The sequence below is a fragment of the Musa acuminata genome, unplaced genomic scaffold (genome assembly GCF_036884655.1).
Source record: "Musa acuminata AAA Group cultivar baxijiao unplaced genomic scaffold, Cavendish_Baxijiao_AAA HiC_scaffold_1058, whole genome shotgun sequence".
Classification (NCBI taxonomy): Eukaryota; Viridiplantae; Streptophyta; class Magnoliopsida; order Zingiberales; family Musaceae; genus Musa; species Musa acuminata.
Genome location: NW_027021272.1, coordinates 1 through 22,624, shown reverse-complemented (window position 1 = coordinate 22,624; position 22,624 = coordinate 1). Strand labels below are relative to the sequence as shown.

The 22,624-nt window shown below is 39.2% G+C and overlaps 3 protein-coding genes across 5 annotated transcripts; all 3 read right to left on the bottom strand.

Annotated features, from left to right (window-relative positions):
• Window positions 1-235: 235 nt before the first annotated feature.
• LOC135665998 (two-component response regulator-like APRR3) lies at window positions 236-4,468 on the bottom strand. Of its 3 annotated transcripts, none has more exons than XM_065177480.1 (8): window positions 4,142-4,468; window positions 3,904-4,065; window positions 3,414-3,544; window positions 3,193-3,303; window positions 2,872-3,040; window positions 2,334-2,781; window positions 1,307-2,117; window positions 236-554 (listed from the first exon to the last, which is right to left on the bottom strand). In XM_065177480.1, exons 1-8 carry the CDS (start codon window positions 4,368-4,370, stop codon window positions 444-446), a joined length of 2,172 nt encoding a protein of 723 aa, XP_065033552.1. In that variant the 5' UTR covers window positions 4,371-4,468; the 3' UTR covers window positions 236-443. The 3 variants fall into 3 exon arrangements, with proteins under 3 accessions (XP_065033552.1, XP_065033553.1, XP_065033554.1); XM_065177481.1 differs by having other exon boundaries at window positions 1,307-2,111; XM_065177482.1 differs by having other exon boundaries at window positions 2,887-3,040.
• Window positions 4,469-5,348: 880 nt separating this feature from the next.
• LOC135665997 (rho GTPase-activating protein 1-like) lies at window positions 5,349-8,558 on the bottom strand. The gene is made up of 5 exons (XM_065177479.1): window positions 7,900-8,558; window positions 7,566-7,686; window positions 7,366-7,485; window positions 5,828-6,058; window positions 5,349-5,743 (listed from the first exon to the last, which is right to left on the bottom strand). Exons 1-5 carry the CDS (start codon window positions 8,022-8,024, stop codon window positions 5,507-5,509), a joined length of 834 nt encoding a protein of 277 aa, XP_065033551.1. The 5' UTR covers window positions 8,025-8,558; the 3' UTR covers window positions 5,349-5,506.
• A 1,354-nt stretch (window positions 8,559-9,912) lies between these two features.
• Window positions 9,913-18,183, bottom strand: LOC135665996 (mitochondrial fission protein ELM1-like). The gene is made up of 10 exons (XM_065177478.1): window positions 17,783-18,183; window positions 16,885-17,123; window positions 15,393-15,489; window positions 15,160-15,309; window positions 14,901-15,027; window positions 11,158-11,270; window positions 11,013-11,076; window positions 10,834-10,927; window positions 10,637-10,745; window positions 9,913-10,265 (listed from the first exon to the last, which is right to left on the bottom strand). Exons 1-10 carry the CDS (start codon window positions 17,960-17,962, stop codon window positions 10,164-10,166), a joined length of 1,275 nt encoding a protein of 424 aa, XP_065033550.1. The 5' UTR covers window positions 17,963-18,183; the 3' UTR covers window positions 9,913-10,163.
• Window positions 18,184-22,624: the final 4,441 nt, after the last annotated feature.

The window sequence follows — 22,624 nt, the reverse complement described above, 5'->3', positions numbered from 1 at the left end:
TATTTGAGAAGAGATGAGAGAAATCCACGATCCAAATAGCTTGCTCAGGCTTACCAGGCTGACATAAAATTTTGGGTTAGAAACAGTTACCATGGATCAAAGGTGAGCTTTATTGCAGCTGAAGAAATAAGATTGAGCAACAAGATGATATAACTAGTTTGAATTCAGCTGCCGCGAAGCAGTGCAAATCGATGTTCACTTCAGAAATCCCAAGTGACGATTCAGAGGCCATGACTGGGTGGTTTTCTCATCTTTTATCGTAAAGATCAGTGAAAACATTCTCTGATCAAAGTTCTTCAGAGATTACAGGCTAGTAATGTAGCTGAGAACTGTGCAGCCAGATAAGGGAGTACAATAAGAAGGAGAAATTTAACTTAAACCTACCTCAAATTCACTTTACTGGACATAACAACTCAAGAAAAAGTTATTGTCAGTCGCTCAAGTTAGTCTTCTGCTTCTGCTGCAGTTGTCGAGTCAATGACTTTTTGACGCACAAATTGCCCTTTCACTCTTGGTCGCTGCTCTGCTAGCTTTTGCCTACTTTGGTACCTAACCTGTCAAAACAAAATTACAGTAAGAAACAGAAGTGCCACATATCTCAAATACAAGTATATTGTGTCCAGTGTTTAGATTAAAGAGAACAATATATACTTGCACGCAAATTTGAAAATGGAATTGGTCTGCAAACACACTCTCAATGTATTAACTGTAGCTTTCCAAAAGAGACTGACAGAAGCTGATAAATAACTTTTACTGCTTAATAAAGAATACAATAAAAAACTGTCGGTTTAATATAATTCATCTTATCGATCTACCGAGATATTAATTAACTATCGATACGATACATATCGAGTTGTACCGAATTATACTGAGTATACCGATACATGAGATAAAAACATAACCAATATATCACTTGTACCGAGCAGTAGTACGATGATGAAAGTTGATTTAATGTACTATGATTGACACATTCTGTTATCATAAGTTGACAACATAATTTGTTAATTATTATTTTGCAACTTAAGATTGCAACTAAGGTAGATTTCTAGGCTCTTCCAAATCCTAATTTTCCATCAAGAACAACTATGATGTCCACTATTAATGTTTGTCTAAGTAAGATATATTTTTTTTCTTTGAAATAAAGAATGAGTTATATTAATGTCTATCATGCTAGATAAGATTATGCAACACTAACATGGTTCTCTTTGAAATTCCACAGTGTTTGAACAATGTAAAACCAAGCTAGAAACATATGCCAGTGTGCAGAGTAACCAATGAAAGCTAGTGCAAAAAGTAAACCAATTACCTTTTTCTCAAAGCATCGGTCTTTTCTTTTTAAACGGAATTTTATTAATGCAGCTTCTCGGGGAGAAAGATGACAATCCAAACCTTTCCTGCCAGAGTTCTGGACACCACTCTCATTTCCACTTTCTATAGCATTAAAGGTGCTTGCAGGAGCTTCTGTTGTTTTGTCGCAATCATTTGTTCCACAATCGTTGTAAATATCTAGGCTAGAGCTGGCACTTTGAATGGCTTGTTCGGAGGGAATGCATGAGGAATCTCCTGGACCCCCTAATTCTGTCTCAGCATGATGTCTAGAGTAGCTGAATTGATGATAATCTTCATGGCCGTGATATTCAAGTTGCTGAGTATTATTCATAATCTGACTTTCGTGGTGAATATATTGTACAGAACTATCCTGAACCATTCTTTTCTCTGAGGAAGTTGAATTGTTTGGATGTAAGAACAGTGGTTGCACAGTAGCACCAAATCTGGTTGACAACCTCTGGTAAGGAATTGCTCCAACAGGTACTGGCAATGACAAAAAGTTATATTGAGGGTGTGAAGCATCATCATGTATCGGATGAGAAGATAAAATGCCACCATCCTCCTTGTTGCTATCAGAAGAAATTTGAAAATAAATGGCAGCTTCAATTGCTTTACTCCGATCAGATGTCAGCATTTCTTTAGAAGATAGGGCATGACATGTTTCACTAAAAGAGCTATTGTATAGGTTGGCACGTTGCTGGGTTTCTTCAACAGATTCCTTGGTGCCAATGCATAAAGAAGTTAAAACTGGCGTTTGAGAAGAATGCTGCATCTTCTTATCACTGTACCTACAAGGCATATTACTCAGAACCTTGTCCTAATAAACTTCGTTGCAGATAACAACGAAATATTATATTAATTCAGATGAAATTTCAGCTGTGTAAAACTTTTTAATGGCATTATCAAGAACGAAGGAGAGATTATGATTTGCAAACACTAACAAAACCAAGAGCAATGGAACTCTACAACTAAAAGTAAGCTGGAGGTTTTCTTGAGAAGATTACCTTGAAAAAGCAGAGGCATTAGAATGGTTCAGTACATGCTTTTCTTTGAACTCCAGATTCACACAGCCATCAAGTTGTGGTCTTCTCAAGGAAAGTTCAAGTAGCTGGGAAGAACCAAAGTCAGATATACATTTTCCATGAGAGCATGTTGAAGCTTCACATGGTATATCTTCCATAGAAGCAGCCCTTTCCATAGATGCAGGAACACATCTTCTGCTAGTTGTTGGCTCAATAAACTCTATCATGTTCTGGAAAGATTCATTTGTAGCATCAGGCTGATGATATGGTTTAGGATCAAAGTCCTCATCCTTTTGCAACCTCACACACTCCTGTTTTTGCTCCTTACATATGGATCTATTACACCAAAAATTCTTATCCTCCCTTTGCTCAGCTAAGATAGTACTTTGAACTGAATGATTTACTTGGACTGTAGGTCCAGAAGTCTTATCTGCAAAAATGTGAAACCTAATCAGCATAAGAAATTATTATTAAGCTCATCATCCCAAAAGGACATGTTGAATAAATAATGGTTGACAACCTCTGGCTTCATGACCTTTATAGTTCTTCAATTGATTTGCCACTATTATTGTACCATCATTGAGCTGCTCTGCTTTTGGTTCAGATTCCCTGTTCTCCTCCACAGATTGAAGAATTTCTATATGCTTTTGCACACTTTTGCTCTGAGCCTCTGGCTTACTGCCAGAACTCTGATAAAACATCAATTAACTATTGTGAGACACCAAAGAAATTAAACAACTCAAATTTTTTTTAAATGTACTTCACAAGAACAATCAACCATTCCTAATAGACACTATCCACTTAATCAGTTAATTGAACATCAAATTTTCAAGTCACATACCTGAGCATCATCCTCATCACTGTTTTCCCCAGTCTTGGATCCATCACCAGCATTGACACTCACATGATTGCTAGCAGCATTATTGTCGGAGGCATTTGTAGCATTATTTGACTACATCAAGAGTATAGTTAGGCAATTTGTCATCAGATGATTCACAAAAATAAATCGATTGGCAGAGTCTATGACTCATTTGATATCATAAGAAAGTATGATGAACCTACACAATGTCTCCTCCAAACATGCTGCCATAAGTTCCGTAGCTCATTCTTCCTCACTGGTTTCACCAGAAAATCTACAGCACCCTTTAGCATGCATTTGAGCACTACACCAATGGAATCTTGAGAAGACATCACTGTAACAGAAAGCACCATTCTAGTGATGTCAAGATGAAGACAACATATACATGACAAGAACTAGTTCTCCTCTAAGCTTCAGAGTCTCCTAAGTTACAAGGTTAAGGAAAAAATATCCACCAAGCCATGCTATGGTGACATTGAGATTCGATTGACTTCGATACCAATATTTTCAATTCTCAAATCAGGCAACTTTACTATATAGTAAGGCATACAGTGATGACTACAAAGCAAGTCATATAAAGATAAATAGCTGACGCAATAAACAAAAAGATCATAGCTTGATGCGAACTTTCAAGGAACTTTCAGTTTGGGGTGATTCAATCCAAAAATACACATGGTTTGTTTGGCGACTTACTGATCACTGGAATGTTCTTGCACTCCTCGGCAGCCATAATCTTGGAGAGGAGCCCAATCCCGGACAGCGAAGGCATCTCCACCTCGGTGAGCACAAGATCGAACTTGTAGCACTTCAACTTCAAGACCGCCCACGCCTTGAGCCCATCCGCGACGGCCGCAACTGCACCCAACAACCGCCAATTTCAACCAACAAAGCGACGAAGCCAACCGATCGGGGGGGAGGAGAGGGGAAATACCGTGGTAGCTGCATTTGCGGAGCAGGGCGGCGACGATGTGCCGGGTGGAGTCGTCGTGCTCGACGAGGAGGACCCGAAGGGATCTCCGGGGCAGGAACCGCTCCCACCGGATCACCTGCCGCTCGGAACTGGGGCCGGCGGCTGCAGTGCTCCCCCTCTCCGGTCCTCCGCCGTCTCCCGGCGCGACCCCCGTCATCTCCCCTTCGTCCCCCCTTGCGCCGGCCTCCATCGTGCCGAAGGGAGAAGAAGAAGAAGAAGAAGAAGAAGAAGGAGGAGGAGGAGGAGGAGGAAGGAAGGAAGGAAGAGGAGGCGATGTAATATTTGGGCTGGGGGGAGAGAACGGAGGAAATCCGTGGCCAAGCTGACTCGAACGGACGTGAGAAATATCTCGTGGCCATGGCGAGTGCGGATCCGGCATTCCACACACACCATACATCATTCTGAACCAACCAAAAACTCCCCATAGACGAGGCTGATGTCAGCGAAACGTCGGCCGATGTAACTCTCCTTCTACGATTGGATGGTAGAGCCCGTTCCACCCTGGTGTCGTGCAGCGGATCGTCAATGGGAGAAATGACGGCCACGTCAGGAAGGTGGAACACGAAATAGGTCATTAAAAGGATCCTACGTGGCAGCGTCGGAGCCACTCCTTCGCTGGCAGTGCTCGCCACCAACCATAGCCACCGCTCTCTCCTCCCCTCTCACCTTCAGATATTTTCATCCCACACTATCTTCTCCTGTGGCTAAAATTACACCAATACCCCTCTCAAATCCTTCTTTTTTTTAATGTTGCTTTAAATTTAATTTTAGCATATATATTACTAATGTTATTTTATATAAATTTTATTCATTAGAAATGATTAACATGATTTTTCTGGGTGAATATTAACACAAGTATGATGTGATAAAATAATTAAGAATAAGTATAATAATTCCAAACCCTGAAAGGATAGATATGTGAAAGAATCCCTCCTTTAATATCTGCCTCATCCCTTGCAATGAGATCTTTGTGGGCTTGCATCATAGCAGGACAACCATTAGTTTTATTGGAGCCAAGGGAGTGCCATGGATGTGTTGGGTCCCACTTCTCCAGGGGATAGAAAGATGTGGGACAATCCAAAGCTTGCATGAGAGAAGCTGGCATTTGCCATTTGGATTTTTTTGTCCCCTGTATTTTTTTCTTGTCCAAGAAAAAGAAATGGTTTAATAGATTTACTTGAATAAAAATAACAAGTGAAGATTGACAAGTCTTAGAAATCAGAAAGACAAAAAGAAGAAGCACTAATCAGAATGACAAATTTCTCAAAAGTAAATTCACACTCAACCTACTCACTCTATCATCACAAAGTCTGAATGATCCTTAACTCAATGGTTTTGATTGCTGGATCTGCCAGTCTTGCTACCAGAATTAACATGAGCTGCATGAGAAGCAGTAGCAGCTGGCTCATCTGCAGTAGCTTCTTCAGCAACAGAAAGCTCCTTCAGTGCCTCATTGTCTGAAATGGTGGATTGCTGTCTCTCCTTCAAAGCTTTCAGGATCAGCATCCTGAGGAAGTTCATCACTTGCACTGCATACATAAGTGCAGTCAAGGGATCTGCCATCTGCCAATAGCTCAACTGTGCATTAGAAGTCTATCACTGGTAAAACAGGCAGTGGTGTGTGACATTGGGTTTGGTATGGATTACCTGAGTCATGTTTGGAGCAAAGACTGTAGCAACATTGTATGCATTCATCTTGTTTTGCTGCTCTTCTTGGACAACATCAGCCATCAAATGGATGGCCCAATCCAGCAGAGCAGCCTCGGTTGGTGGAAGGAGCCCTGCAAGCTTCGCGCAGTCTTCCTCTGTGCGGCACTGCATCACCTGCTCGGGTGGAAGAGAGTCCAACACCCCTGTAGGAAGTTCTCTAAACCATGCCTGCATCAGCATCGGAATGGAGAATTAGACATCATCATGTGCAGTACAATGTCTTCTTGAGGGAGCATTAGTGACTGGATACAAATCAATGAAAACTAGTAGCCACAAAACACCATTAAGAAGGTTGGAATTCTCGATATATTGAACTCACAAGATCGGCAAGTATGAAATATATAGCAAATATCTAAAGTATTTATAAAAATATGAAATAAAATAACTATTTAGAATCGACCATATGATCCCATGTAAAGTTAGTCTTGCTTTAAATAAAGATTTTATTCTAGTTATCATGTCAATAAAGAAAATATTCGTCTTAGGTCAGAGCTTGATACATGGCTGCGAACCGGGCAAAAATGAATAAGATATAACGGGGCAAATCCATCACATCAATAAGAATTGAACCAAAAATATTTTCTGAATGTTTTTAGATACGAAGACTAGTTTTCCTAATCGTAAGCATTTAGGTAGCGTCGACTATAAACAAAGCACACCGACACAATGCATCATATTAGATTTGTTCTCCCCTCTACTCCTAATCCATGTCAAGATTTACTAATTTGGACATCGGATGGACCTTTTAGGGAGGCAAACCCGACATAGATTCTATTGTAGGAGAAGTGATGGGGCTCGATCCCATCTTGGCAGCTACACCATCAGGTATCACCAACCATTTCAGGAGGGGTTTTCATGCTCGACAAGGTCACCAATACTGTATATTAGCAGTAACAAATAAATTATGTATAACATGCTGTATATTATTTGTGTGGCAGGTGTATTTATAATTAAAATTATATCTATATATATATGACATTATTTTAATATGTATGACATTTAGTTGTTAAAATAGATAAGTAGTAGTCAATTTCACCTACATTTTTCTATGAACAAGACAGAGTAAAACAGTTTAGAGGTTAAATTATCTACATGATCCATCAACTTTGGGTGCTTCTCAAACAATCTTGTATATTTTTCAGACCAATCTAAAGACTAGAATTCTATAAAATCAAAGCTAAGGAAGCAAAAACAAGAGTTAATTGTGATTAAAATATATCTTTCCATTAAGTGCAAATAACAATGGCTGATGGAAGGACTTGATTGCAGTAAAGTTATAATTCAAGGACCAATTCAACACAAGCAACAAAAAAAGAAGAACAACTTCAAGCACTAAATTTAAATTATATATATAATTAAGAATAAATTGCTAAAGTTACAAGTAAACTAGTGGCTAAATATTTCACTAGAACATCTTTTTCTCATTCTTTTTTGTCATTGATGGCAAGAAAGAAGAAAGAGATTCCAGTTTTCACCTTGATCAAACCTGCAAGGCAATGCACATCGATCTTCTCAGGCAAAATTCCACTGTTTAGCTGCTCTCTCACATACTCTTCTTGGCTATTCTCCGCAGTGATCCTGAAAACACCTTCTGTCTGTTCCAACACGACAAGGATGAGAGTTCAGACACCAAGAAGCATCACAAAGTTCACATCGTTGCCAGAAGAAGAAGTACCCGAAGACCCCCGAGCTCATACAGTCGTCTCTGCATCAGCAGGAGAATGGTGGGAACACTGTTCCCTCTCGAGTCATAGGAACACTGCATCGATTTAGTAGAAACGCCGAACACGTTTGCACTGTGCAATGATTGGCAGATGAGAAGGTAGAATCTTTGAAAGAAGGGGCAAAAACGTATGAGTACATCCTTGTTCTTCTTAAATTCATGTGCTTTAAGGAAGAATTAGCGTTATTCGTAGTTAATGCCATGGAAGAAGCATCTACAAGCTCGCATTTAGCAGCATATAAGTAGCGATGTCTCAGATAAGGAGGAAGAGAAGAAGTGGGAAGACCTGGCGCTGGGAGCTCTGCGGGGAACCTCCGGCTCGAGCTCGACGGGGAGGCCGAGGAATCCGTGAAACCGGTCGAAGGTGACGTGGGTGACGTGCCGCACGTCGGTGGGCCACCCGATCTCCATCGCGTGGAGACCCTCGTCGCTGCTCCCCTCCTCCGTCTTGCTGTGCCTTCCGGAGCAATGCCAGCGACTAGCTCCTCCTCCTCCTCCTCCTCCTCCTCCTCCGCCTCTCTATTGTGCCGCCGTTACAGCGCCAGATGGAGGGAGATCAGAAGGAAGGGGAAGGACTTGGGTCATCGACAGGTATAATGGGAGGAGACCTGGTGGAGATTGGAATGGGCCAAAAAGGGGATTACAAAAAGGGTTTAGGAGCTGGATCGGACATTGGCTGAATAAAGATTGGATTGTTAGAACATGGGGGAACTCCTCCTCTTTCCCGCCCCAGGAGTGAGATGCAGATTCGGGGGCTGGAGGAGTAGTATTGGCTGGAGTTGCATCGAAGGAAGCGTTTGAGATGGTGGCAGTGGGACGTGGGTATCACAACTCTGTAGTAGTTTACACTTTTCTGTGCCTTTCTCGGCTTGCTGGCTTTGTGTTGGAGGCTTTTGGAGAAGATGAAAGAATCGAAGGAGGGGATTTATACTTCAAACCCACGTTTTAAACCGCGTCAAGACAATGTGCAAGTATATATGAGATAGAGAGAGAGCTATGTTGGGGATTCGTCGAGCGTGGCCAGGAGGAAGCAGCTTGAAGGAGTTGACTTTGGATGAGACGTTATAATAGTATAGAGCTGCCTTTCTGTGTAGGTGTGGTTGTAATTGTGTTATTTTAGGATCAAGGATAAAAGTAAGCAAGTCTGTTGATGCCGTTGGTTTTGTTGGCGTTGGTGCAAACAACTTTGAGCCTGGCCTCGGGATCGACGCGGCTTGATTCGGATCCGAATGACGGGAGATCTTTTTGGGACGACTCCAGGAGACCTCCGTCTACGCACTTGCACACAGGTCGGGTCAGGAGAGCTCGGCCCGACCCCTCCGACGATTAAGTTAGCGAATATTCGCAGAGGGTTTGTTGGTTGTCTTTTTCTCTCTCTCCTCCCTCCCCTCATTTTCTCGGAGTGCGAGGGTTTTTATAGTGAAGGTTACCGTTGCCTGATGTGCCCGCTTGCAGGAAGCAGGATCGTACTCCTGGTTACGTCTGACATCGACGTTGGCGTGGCGTGAAAGATCGAGCCTGAGCAGGATGTTAATGTGCCTCGATTAGCGTTCCGATCCATGTTGATCAAGTGCTGTCAGGTTAACAGGGGCGCGAGGCATCAATCTGGGGCAGCTGACATCAACCCGAGTCTTATCGCCATTATTACCCTCATCAGTTGGCGATGAAGGAAGAAGCCGAGCTTGACTTTTTGGTTTTGATAGTTACTTGCATCAGTGTTCGAACAAGTTTACTATCAGTGTTCGAACAAGTTTACTGAAGACTATGGTTGCGATACTTTCAATTGAAGTGCATGTTAAATTTTATTATACTTACATGTTGTTATTAAAGGATAAGTGAATATACCTATTAGTTTCAATTTTATATGTGTGGATTATAAGCTCAAAAACAAGTGCAAAGGAATATGCCTGAATCAGTGTTTTGGAAGTGCAGTTGCGAGAGTGAGGAGGATGGTGGTGGGTGAGTACAAGAGAACAGTCGAAGAGGAACAAGAAGATGATGATCACAAACAGCCTCGTAATCTAAATCTGGCAAATAAAGCTCATGATTGGTTCCCCCAATTCCCCAAGAATAACTTTTTAAGCTACCAAATTATCGATTCAAATGGCCGAGGTTGACTATTGTTTGATCTCGATAGTGGGCTCAATCTCAATCATAAGCTTTGTTCCCATCACAATTTGGACATCATTGAGGTCTTTGCAATTTAAAGGGAGGAAAGATGATATGGACATTGATGTAACAAAAGAAACTGTCTGCAATAATAAAACCAACGCAAAATCTTCTTGCTTCCCATCACGTATGCAGGTCCATCCATATAATTATAATCACAGAAAATGAATTCTTTATCTGTGCAAACTCAACATCGGTGATTTGATCACTAGCAAAATATACTTGGTATAAACCATATTCACATCCTCATAAGCCGGGGGTCGTAATCATTTTATTCTATAAATCACAGAAAAACTCAAAAACAATATATAAACTGGATGTGGGTCCCAATTGTGACCATGGACGATCCCTCATCAGTGAACTCAGTTCATATATGACCAGCTAGCGGCCTAGTGTCAATCCTCGTTCGGCAAGGAATTCACGAACCCGAGCAGCAGCTTCGGCAGCATCATTAAGGGGAGGATAGCTCCAGCTATCTGAGATCTGAAAATCCAAAGAATGTTTGATGATTTAATTGCAGAACATGAAGCGTAGATAACGAAAAAAACACAATGTAGTTAAAAGAAAAAAGGTTATAGGTAATGGTTTTTTCGACTTCATGTTGTATCAGATCTGATGATGACAATGGTAATGACAATAGTTAAGAGGATTCACTCTACGTGAATAAGTGAATCTCTCAAAAAATTATCATTAACATCATATTAATAAGCAACTTAACTCAAACAAAGGCTTCAAAAGCCCAATCAAGTAATGTTGCATTCCTCTAGAACTGAGCTTCGAATCAACCATGGACATAAACTTCTAGAAGAACCAAAAAAAAAACCCTAAATCATAAGAAACAGAGATGGGCTTACATCCTCTAATCCTGTAAATGGTCGAATCACACCTCGCTCACGAAGAGTCTTGTGAAACACTGAGAATTTCCACTTACAACACTCACTTCCAATCACATAAACTGGTTTCCTGCAATTCACATGAAAAAGGTAAAGATCAGCTCCTTAATCTATAAATTCACATTCTTAATGAATTAGAAGCAACTTTTGACTTATACCCTGTGCTGCAAGCCTCACTGAGCATACTAATCGAGTCCGCAGTAATGACAAATGCGTCAGCCCATGCCAGATGCCCCATGTGTGGATTTGGGTCTTGATATTTCAACGAAGATAATACAAAAATCAAACTTCATATTTGATGCGTACAAAGATTCTCATTATATATATCAAAAGTTACCTTCTCCATCCCAAATATATATCTTTGGATGTTTACTTAGCTCTTGTAATATAATGTCAGAAACCTGTCAACATTAATTAGTGATTTTATTCTAGAGGGGAGCAAGCCAAATGAAGAAGAAAGAACAAATAATCCAATCCTAAACCTTTTTAGGAGTCCTCCTAGAGAAAGAAATTCTAACACTTCCACAACTTGCCAGCACGTTTTGTAGTGAACCTACCAACTGTGTGGCAAGATCTGAACCATATTTGCAGTTCCCTGAAACAATTTAAAATTTAACATGCATCAAAATCCCAAAATCCAAAGAAGATTTACAACAAGAGAAGTCTTGTGTGGAGCATACAAAAGCAAAAGCAACACTAGCAAACATATCAGGCATAATTTCAACTGCTGTAAATCTATATATAACATTTGCCACAAAGCTACTAAGAAGCCACAATAAAGATGATGCTAGTGTCACCAAAGCAAGCCTGTCTAGTACTGGGTGCCCCAGCTGTAACAGTCAACAATGGACCCGTTTGGTAGGATATTGTGGTTGGATACGGCATTGGTTTGAAAAAATTAAGTGTAAGACAGAGCAGAAAACAATCATATTAACATATTATAGCATTTCAAAATTCAAATATACCTTGTTCCTGTCTAGTGAACAGAACCTTAAGGAATGCCTGTGGAATAGGAGTTGAAAGATTGCCATCTGGCACTGCACAAAGGCATGCTAGAGAAAGGGAGCTCAGTGGCAGATGAGAATCAATAGGTGATGAATGCAGTAGAAAGGTGGAAGAGGATAGGGGCCGTAAATCAAGAACATCACAATTTTTTATTGCATGTTTCAGAACTACCAGTTAAGTTGGACTTTTGGAGATGATTGATCTGGAACCTTATCAGTTGAACCTATTATTCTCTCAACTCACAGCATATTACAATTTTATATTTAGTTTTCTTGATGTCAAGTATGGATCAAGGGGACAATAATCTGTAAGTTTATGAAAATAGGCATTGTAGAATTGGTTTGGATCATTGTGTCAATATTATTTTTATTTTTACTTTATATCTTCCCTATTTCTCTTTATTGCCTGTCTATCTACTCTCTTAGAGGAAACAGACTCTACAATTTAGTATTAGAGGATAGTAGAAATGATCTATGTCGGCCTACATCTATGTCAGAATTTCCCCCATTGATGCTCATACATTTTTGAAAAATTCAAATTAAGAGATTGCTACCATGCTTATGAAGGTGCAAAGCAACATGATTTAGTGGCAGCATAGAATTATTTAAGTGATTGCCTTGACAAAGTGGAGAAAAACATCATCATGACACCATGTTTCGATCCACAACATACAGATGAAAGCTTTGCCCAAGCCAGCAGGCAACCAGTAAGGTGTCGTCAATTTCCTATTTACGGAGATATATGAAAAGTCTTTTTTTGAAATGGGTAAATGTCAAAGGTGGAATTTGAGCCCAAGTCCTTGCGATCAAGTATAAACTATCGAGATCTTGAAAAAGACCAGACATTCCAGATGTTAGCCACAATCATGTGAATGGTCATCCAACAAGAAGAGTAACCACATTCGTAGAACCTTGCAGCCTATCACATCAACCCTGACTGTGGAATAAGACAACAAATCACTATTCCACTAGTCACATGACATTGTAACTACAAGAATATGTTAAGCCTACTCTAGCATTGTCATGTCCAACATCTCAAATGCTGACCTTGCCATGCAACCAACAACAACAAGACAGCATCCTTGGACCTTTCCACCCCAGTACAATAGTAGGGAGGGACCAACAAAATGGAAGAAATCAAGGAGCCCGAGCTTGACCTCAAATACCAGCAGAGGAATTATGGTCTGTACTTCAATAACTAATTCTGAATCTGCAAATGCAGCAATATCATCCCCAAAACAATCCCTGAGGAAATGATGGACAGTGGACTTCTCTGTCCACACCTGCCAACAAGATGTCATTGTGTCCAACGACAACGCTAAAACCCTCGGCCAATTCCTACACAAATTCAATGCTATTACCCTGCTAAATAACTGATAGAACTACGCTATATCCTACACCATCAAACTCACTTCAACTTTCAAAGTTTAGTAGTGGTCATTCTTCAAGATGGGTCTTAAAAAAAAGCAGTTCTTCAACCATGTAGGAACTTCAAATGATTCTGAAGTGCCATTAACATCTTTTCACCTACAAAAGAAGGCTTTTGTACAAGCGTTATCAAAATAACAATGTGATTTTGGAAGCCAAGGCACCTTGGTGAAGTACCAAGCCAGATTTTCAACGCTTAAAACCTCAAGAATATTTGAATGGTAATTTATAGGTGGTTTGAAGTCTCATCTATGCACTAAAGTGCCAGTCACCAGTGCACCCGTCCCACTTGAAGCTTTTCTTAACACAAGGGGGCAGAAGAGAGGGATCAACACTACCCATCAACAGTCTACAAAAAAACATAGGCCTATTGTTAGTGGGCCTAGAATGGCAACTACACAATATCAGGGCAACACTACCCATCAACACTACCAAAGCCCTTCTCATGGACTACAGATTCAATTACATTTACTTCTCAACCTACTTCCTACAAGCATCTATAGCAGCTTCAAGACCTACACTATCCCTCAACAGTACGGAGCCAGCTGACGATTAGCTAAGAGAATAAACCTTTCAAGTATCTATGACCATGTGAAGTGGCCTTGGGCATAGGTGCAAGTAACACACCAAGTTGATGGTACTGAACCGAGATGACACAAGGAACAATGAACGCATCATTGATGTGAAAGATGAAGAATATCAAGAGGAAGAGGAACCCCCAACCAAATGGAACTCTCAAAATTCTTATGCATGTCTTAGGTGTGTCCCCTAAATGTAAGATGTGTGTTTTACTATTACTAATATAAACAGCACCTTGTTTCAGTTTTGGAGAAAAGTTTCCAGCATCAATGCCCAGAGACTTAATGATGAAACTTATCACAACCTTTGGAATGATGGTGGGAATGATGACAAGCTTAAATGCCATGGAAAGTGTGTGCTGTGTACTTTCACAAAAGATGCATACTATGGAAACTGTGAAAAGCATTTAGTGAGACTTGCACAAACCTGAAGATGATCTTTAAAGACAGTCCATACAACTACATCCAAGGGAGATGCCTATTACTGAACTTAGTATCCAAACATCTTTTCAGACTGGCCCATTTTCCTACCACCCTCCTATTGCTTAAAACAACCCATCATAGCATTTGAGATGTCCCGAGCAATTCATGAGTAGTGGAAAGATTCAGCCTGTAGCAGTTTTGCAGTCCAGTAGAACAAAAGCTGCCTTTTCGCCTCCATTAAGAGGTTTTTTGGCAAGTATAAATTGGTGGAAATCACTACTGAGAACTCATGAGTACCTAAGATGCTTGAAAATTTTCATATATATTTGTAGTAGTTTCAGCCTATTAATCATAACCACAAGTGCCTACTTCCGGTGCAGGACAAAAATAACAGCTAGCTGACCTATTTAAAGAGTCAAAAAGTTTTCCCCTACCTAGAAAACATCATCATAGGATCCAGATATAGCTGGGAAAAGATCAGGGGAATGTTAGACCATATTAATATCCCTATTATGCAAAAAGCTGAACTAGAAAGGCAAGTTAAGGAGATGCTACACAACAAGTTAATTGCTCCTTCAAGATATCTTTATTCCTCGTGAAGGAAAATGATACTTGGATGTTTCATGCAGATTTTAGGAAGCTTTATGACAGCAATTTGAAAGTGATCTGATCCCTGTCATTGACAAGTTGCTACTCTAAGAATCTCAAACAAGCATAAGGCATAGTCAAAAAACTTAATAACCTTTCAAACTAAAAGAAACAAAAAACTACTGCAAATGAAATGGGTATTACTTGTAGGCCCTCCAATATTAACTACGAGCAATGGCTTCGGAAGAGGGGCTAATTCATCATGCCAGGCAGTTGCAGCAATTCGAAGAGCAGCAGAATCAGCCTGATGTAGTGCTCCTATACTGAGGACCTGAAAATATGAAATGCTAAATATCCAAGCAAGCAAGAAAAAAAATAGAGATTTTTTTTTTTGTGTAATATATGCTCAAGTATTAAATCCATCTTGCATAAAGGTGCCCCGCATAACCACAGAGAAACATACCACATTCCTACCAGGTGGTTCTTTTGGAGTGATACACCATCTAAGAATACGAGGGATCTCCTGCTGCCCATTGGCAGTCAAAGCATAGTAATCATGACGAGGAGTCACCACTAAATCAAACCTGTCAAGGCGTGACCTTGGATGCTGTATCTGAAATAACAAGGATGGCATGGATCAGAATATACAATAGACTGATCTCTTGATATTTTTTTAATCTATGTAAAAGTTCAGACCTGAATGACAAAAACACTTTCTGGTGCTAAACGTTTTATTGAGCTGGCTACTGATATTGTGTCACGACCAGAAGCAACTATCAAGAGTGGTCCTTCCCTGAAAGAAAAAAATTGCTGTAATTGTATGATTCATAATTTAGCTTATATCAGGTCCGACGAAAAAGGCCATAATCATATATATTTCAGCAGTTTTAAGTCAGCCTGCTCAATACCAATCAAATGTAAGCCAAGAGGCTACTACACTACATGTACTGCAATCAAGAATCACCACTGGAAACCTTGTGAATAGAGTTCAATTACTTACTAGCAAGCTATAAACTATTTGCAGTAAGAAACATATGACAGCAAAGGGAACAATGCTATCAATTAAAAATCCAAACTCTAGCATTAAAACGTGATGCACTGCAGATAAAAGAAAGATGGAAAAGGAACCGTCAGTCATTACAATATTTTCTTGCACACTAATCCAATACCAGACTCTTGAACAATTAAAGCTACAAAACTAATGGCCACATATTTCACAAAAGTAAAGAGGATAAGAAACTCAGATCACTTGATGAATATATTAGCAGTCCTGAATCTTGACATCTCCATTAGTTTATAGTATCTACTTCTAGTAGGCTATAATTTCCAGAACAACTAAAATTCTGTCAGAAAAAATGTCACAAGGCCAAAAGGCATCAAACATAAAAAAATTTGAAGGAACAGCATCAAGCATCATTGCTTCCGACAATCATTATTAATATTGTTCTCCATATACAGTATATGCCACACTTAAAAAGATAGATGATGGTCAGTTGCATTCTCATTTTGTCCTCAGCATAAAAACCAAATTCAAAATGCTAATCGACAAAAACTAAGTCAAACTTAAGGTTCGCTGATTGGTCTCCCATACCACCCACTACGAAAAAAAAATTCAGACTAACGATGAACTGTTCAGAGCCTTTTCCACATCTTTTAGTTTTACAAAACCATCTTATACTCATTGATATCCAAGCTCTCTCAGTCAACTTTAACTACACAATTTACAACAACTCTTAACAAAAGGAAATGGTATAACATATGATATACATTAAGAAATCAACAAAATGAAGGCAGAATTTGCAAATTAGAGTACCCTAAAACTGACCATCAATTCGTAGAAGATTTGTTAAAAAAGAAAGAGCTGTTTCAACTGGAACATATAACTCTTACTGCCTTTGGTATTTAGAAGTTAAAACTATCTCTGAACTATATATATATATATATATATATATATATATATATAAAGAGAGAGAGAGAGAGAGAGAGAGAGAGACCTATCATGAAAGCAATGTTCTATGATATAATCTAAAGCAAGGGAAATAAGAATGATGGCTCTAGTTAATACATGCAAGAATTTACAAGTCATCACATATTTGAAACCTTCACCCTAAATAATTATACATACAATAACTTAGAAAGTTCATCATATCTTGTGGATTTATAGCATCAAAGGTAAACATGCCCTTACTTTTCAAAAGTTTCACGAGCTATGGATGCAATCTTCCTGGCATCAGCTTCTAAAATGGATGATAAGCCAACATGTCCACCATTCTGAACAGGAAAAGGGACTAACTTCCTCCCTTGAAGTGACATAACCAATCTTGAATTGCCAAATATCTGTCTGATTAGATTATCCAATACTTTATGGACAGAGACAGGCAGCCACCGAAGCCACTCATTTATGCCCCCTCTTGGTCTTGTAACACGCTATAGATTTGACAAAAATAAAAGAGACAAACAGCCATAAAAATCACAAGAAAGGTCACTGACCAAACATGAGAAGGAAGATATAAAAAGTAAATTCCAAGAAAGTTGTCGACCATATTTAGAGTTTTCCGAAACATATATGCATCTGCATACTATCGTAGATTCAAGTCGAATATCTTCCCATTGATCCAACACTTGAGATTCCTCCCAACAAATTAAGGAAAAGAACCAGTTTCCACAAGTTGGGGACAAAAAAAAGGATCCCAAAACGATTAATGTTTCGTATCTTGATATTCCAACAACTAGATCTCATTTATATTTAAGTGTCAAGTAATTCCTGGAGAAGTATAAAGTTTTATGCATCAAGAGAACAAGAAATATATATTTTTACTGCAAAAAATTCAATCTAAGTGCTTTGAAGTTATGTTACCAGCCGGTCACCAGAGAACCACAGACATATCCAACAATCAACCAAAGCGTCCCCCTCTTAATTCCACGCCCACAAAACAAGAACATCCAGAACTTAAATCATATGATCGAGGTAATTAGTATTGCAACTGTTGCTTCCACAAGATTGTCATAAATTACAAAAAGAACGCATCAAGTTTGTCATGAAATCAACTCTAAAAACAAAGAAAAAAAAGTTACTAAAATCGTACGTGTATCGAGTACTTGTCCGACAGCCCAAGCGCGCGAACCAAGCCCAAACTCTGATTCTCTGACCCGGCGGACCCGTTACCGATCACCACTGCCCGTCTTATGACATTAACTCCGCCTTCGAAGATCTCAGGCATCCCCATCAAGCCACTCGGCGGCTCCGGAAGCCTGATCGGCCTCATAGCGGAAGTCAATAACCTAATCGCCCAATTCCTCCAGTAAGGACCAACTGGAGCACATGCCACGGGATGACCAACTCCGCCGGCTGCCGAGATGAGCAAGGGTTCTACGGATTTGGGGGCGGAGGAAAACCCTTGCGACGGGGGAAGATGGGGAGTTCGGCGCTCTCTCCGATTCTTCTCGGCCTTGTGTATCAAGCAATATGGTTTGTGCGCTACCTGCAATATCCGATCCGATTGAGAACAGGCTCTGCTTTTAACTAATATTATTTGATCCGATAAGGGACCGAAGCGGGTTCAATAACTGGTCCAGCTTGAAATGATCCGACAAAGTCCGAGAATAATAATTCTGAAATTTAGAGTAAAATATAATGATTTTGTGGACACAAAACAAAGCAGAAATAAAATGAAATTTAATCAAATCAACATTATTCATGTAAATATTAGGATTGACAATCAAATAAGTTATTTTCTAAAAAATACCTACACAAATTTGTGATAATATTTCTCAACGAGATCATGATTCATAATTTGCATGGATCATACTGTTTTAATTCTTACCCATGATTTTTATGGTAACTCAACTAATAGAGTAGTTAAGTAAGGATTAACCATGAAGATATAGTAAATAATTTTGATTGTGAAAGTGTCATATATCATAAAGTTATATATATATATATATATATATATATATATATATATATATATATATATATATATCTAAGTTTGAGAAATTTTTTAATAATACCCCAACTTCAAAAAAAATTCGTACAACGTCATTTTTTTTAATATCATTTTGTTTCTATTGACCATCACCCTTCGTTTTAATTTTTGACATTGACTCCATCGTTAAGTTTAACGAGGTCGAGGGACTTGATCAAAAATAGGGATGATTAACAGTTGAAAACAACAATAGTCCATCATAGATAAAGGTAAAATTAAATACGTGAGACGATTGATATTTAATACGTGAAATCTCACCTTTATTATTTATTATTTGAAAAAAAATAAAAATTACAAATAGATTTGCAAGGCAAATTGTCTTTGATCATATCAAGTGTAGCCCCCGAGAGGCCATCTTGCTAGCATCTCAGCCTTGAACAAGCAGTCTCTCTCTCTCTCTCTTTCTCTCTCTCTCTCTCTCTCTAGGAACCAGCTCACCTTGCTGCTGCTAGCTATCATTGTCGAGTGTGTGTAACCCAACATAACCCCAACACGAAGATATGAAATCCTCATTCTTCCATGAAGTGAGGGCTCACATCTCAGATACGTGAGAAGGCCACTCTCCTTTGCAAGTGCAAGAAAAATAATCCTCATGCTAATTATTATGTTCACGGAAACTCAGTAGCAATAGTTTCAGTTGCCACCACCTTCAACTCTGAAGCAAGCCAACGAGCTCGATGACGATTACTGTGACACCATGTGGATGCAAACATCGATGGCCGACATGGACGTTAACACACCGAGCCATGCATATCAAATTACGTATGGATGTCTTAGGTAAATAGATAACACTGATAATAAACAACACTTGTATATTATTCATAGTCCATATGATTCAAGCTTAGCTCAATAATCGTGAACAAGCTGTCATTAATCGGCACAATAGTCAAGTATGGGACAGCATCAGTTCCAATCATCTACGAAGAATGGCAGTCTTTTAGCATTATTTTGCCTTGCATGAAGTGCTACTTCTTCCAAAACAGGCCTGTGAGATTCGTGATAGCTTAGAAGAGAGTATCATTAGGTGACTACATGCCTATAAGAGAGGTGGCAGCAGAGCCCTTGTTACAGCTTACCTGCAGAAGCCGACGGCTGCCGCGAAGCAGCGGCGTGCCGTGGCCACTGTTGCACTCCCACAGCAGCAGAACCATTACGTTCACCACCTCTATGGATATGGTCTACAGGAGAAGAAAGAGTGGTGGTGATCATGGGGGCCACCGGCACGGGGAAGTCGAAGCTGTTTATAGACTTGTCCGCCATGTTCTTCGGGGAGGTCGTCAACTCCGATAAGATACAGGTGTACCGCGGCCTCGATATCACCACCAACAAGATACCCGTGGTGGAAAGGAGCGGGTCCAACTCCTTTATCCACGCGCTGCTCTTGGAGCGTTATGACTCCCGGCGCGACCCGTTTGGCCCGGACGGGGAGCCGCAGCGAAGGGTGACTGGGGAGGAGGTAGAGAAGTTGCGGCATCGGTGCTGTTTCCTGTGGGTGCACGTGGAGGCGGCGGTTCTGGCATAGCACCTCGACCGGCGGGTGGACGAGATGGTGCAGGAGCTGGAACGGTACTTCGCGGCGGAAGGGGAGGCGGAGCGGCACCCGGGGCTGGGTAAGGCGATCGGGGTTCCTGGAGAGGACGACGGTGACCGCCGCCGTCGCCGCCGCATACACGTCGTACCCACTTCGATTAGAGTTGATTGAGCCCTTTCTTTTGTTAGTGGGGCCACTTTTAGCCTCCTTTATATATTTTTGTTTCTTTGTTTTTTTTTTTGTTAAAAGAATGGATGAGAGAAAAAGAGGAGCGGAAAGAAATATATATATATGTAATTATTTCTTGGGTTTTTTTTTAAAACAATCTAAATTTTTATTTTTATTTTTCTAACATAGCATCCCTTTGTGCTTTTTATTTTTGGGACAAGCACAACCTTCTTATGAAAACCGCCTAACCGATAACATTCAAATTTAGAGAAATTATAAAATTTAAAATGAGCAATTGTGAACCAAATCTTTATTTAAAATAAAAATAAAAATTATAAAACTATAATTTAATTATCCTTAGATTTTTTTCATTACGTATGACTTATAATCTATCATGGTTGTCTCTATCTTGTCATAATTGCTTTTGCCTCGTTACATTTGTCCCGTCTTGATTGCCTCTGCCTTCTATGCTCCTCGCCCCCTCCTCTATCGTGTTATGGAGGCTACTAAGACTCAAGTGTGTTTTTGCTTTTGTCCATAGCAATTGTTGTATTGGTCTCCCTTATCACGTTAATACTTTGCTAGCAACCTCCCATAATAATAGTGGCATGGCCTACGACAAATACAAGGGATGAGAGTGATAAAAAAAGATAAAAATGGATGTGGTAAAAAAAGATGCGATGATAACAATAAACGAGGATAAGGGCTAAGGCATCGACAGTAAAGCCAAACGTAATATCATCTTTTAAAAAAAGATGTTATGCAAAATATAAAGTAAAAAGGGGTTCTATGTAGGAAAAAAAATCAAAACCTAAAACTTATTTAGGAATTTGCTCTTATTTCTTTTTCTTTTTCACTTTTTTTTTTTTTGAGCGAGTCAATTTGATTTTGAAGGGTTCAAAGAACTAATGACACTCAAGTTCAAAAAGTAGTAAGGAAAAAAAAAAGAATAGATAAAACAACACGAAAATAATTTACTTTTTCCCATTTGTAGTCTTAATTGTTATTTCATGTTTACACTTGTTTCTAGTTTGATTTTTGAGTGTTCTTGTAATCTCCTCGTCACGTTTTGAGGTGTGAAGTTCTAATTGTATGTGATATGTGTGAGAAGGCAAACTATGTTAACATCATTGTGAATAATATTGAAGAGGCAAAACAATCTCGTTGTCATCATTATGAATGATGCTATATATATTAAACCTATTTATCAGAGAGGAACTTTTCAAAGTACAAAGGTCCTCTAAGTTAGAACATTTCAAGTATGTCATTTTAATGTATCACATCTCAAGACATAGTAAAAGATATACAAATTTTAATGGAGAAGTCTACTATTAGTAATCTACAAACTTTTACCCATTCCGCCACCGACAAGTCTTGAATTAGTTTTCCTATCCTTTAATGTATCTATAAAATAGCTAACAGTATTGAGATCGAGGGATTACTGGACAGGATTGCATTTCTCTTTTGGGCTGATTTGTGAGGTGTAAAAAGCATTTATTTGCAAAAGAATGTTGCATCCAATTTCAATTTTGCATCCAATTTCAATTTTTTACAGTGACATTCCGGATGCTTTCTCATTGTCTTATGTGCAACAATCAAATTAATTTAAGACTATAGTTTATAATCTATGGCCAATGGTTATCAAGATTTCAGTTATCCGACATATTAATTGTTCAGAGCTAATAAATCTAGAGTCCAGAGTTTTTTTTGTAAGTTTGATATCGACAAACAAGAGGTTTCGATGGTAAAATCCTATAAAAAATACATCCAGAGTATGCCCAATAAAAATTGTTCTTTCATTAGTTGAGAAATCAAAATACACTCACTCAAATTATTCGATAGAGTTTAATGAGTATACTCATATTTTATTTATAAGGAATATGTGATTATACTATTTATAAGGAATATGTGATTATACTAAGGCCATTGACCTATGAGTCAACTTGGCTTGGTTTAACGTTAGGTCTTTCTTGGGGAGCTGACACATAGGATTGTGGTAGAGAACCGATGTTATTACGGATAAAATTATAAACATGGTATTCGATGTAATGCTTATTAATGTCTGTATCGTTCGATTTTATTTATACTTTGTATAACATATAAAAGGCTGACAGTAGAATTAGTAGCCCAATTTTCTTTAGTTTTAGTGATTGTCCTAGGCTTGCAAACAAAGATTATATCATGTGGGAATTTGTGGGGATTTCGATCTGTAGTGGACTATTTTGGACCATTTATTGTGCAAC

Excerpts from the sequence above, each read along its gene's own strand:
- LOC135665996 (XM_065177478.1), bottom strand. The coding sequence starts at position 17,962 with ATGAGGCCGATCAGGCTTCCGGAGCCGCCGAGTGGCTTGATGGGGATG. Across the intron at positions 15,028-15,159 it reads AACCACCTGGTAGGAATGTG|GTCCTCAGTATAGGAGCACT; the intron begins GTATGTTTCTCT and ends TCATATTTTCAG. Across the intron at positions 10,266-10,636 it reads CATTTACAGGATTAGAGGAT|ATCTCAGATAGCTGGAGCTA; the intron begins GTAAGCCCATCT and ends TTGGATTTTCAG.
- LOC135665997 (XM_065177479.1), bottom strand. The coding sequence starts at position 8,024 with ATGGAGATCGGGTGGCCCACCGACGTGCGGCACGTCACCCACGTCACC. Across the intron at positions 6,059-7,365 it reads GCCTTGCAGGTTTGATCAAG|GCATGGTTTAGAGAACTTCC; the intron begins GTGAAAACTGGA and ends ATGCTGATGCAG. Across the intron at positions 5,744-5,827 it reads TTGCTCCAAACATGACTCAG|ATGGCAGATCCCTTGACTGC; the intron begins GTAATCCATACC and ends AGCTATTGGCAG.
- LOC135665998 (XM_065177480.1), bottom strand. The coding sequence starts at position 4,370 with ATGGAGGCCGGCGCAAGGGGGGACGAAGGGGAGATGACGGGGGTCGCG. Across the intron at positions 3,041-3,192 it reads GTGATGAGGATGATGCTCAG|AGTTCTGGCAGTAAGCCAGA; the intron begins GTATGTGACTTG and ends ATGTTTTATCAG. Across the intron at positions 555-1,306 it reads ACCGATGCTTTGAGAAAAAG|GTTAGGTACCAAAGTAGGCA; the intron begins GTAATTGGTTTA and ends TTGTTTTGACAG.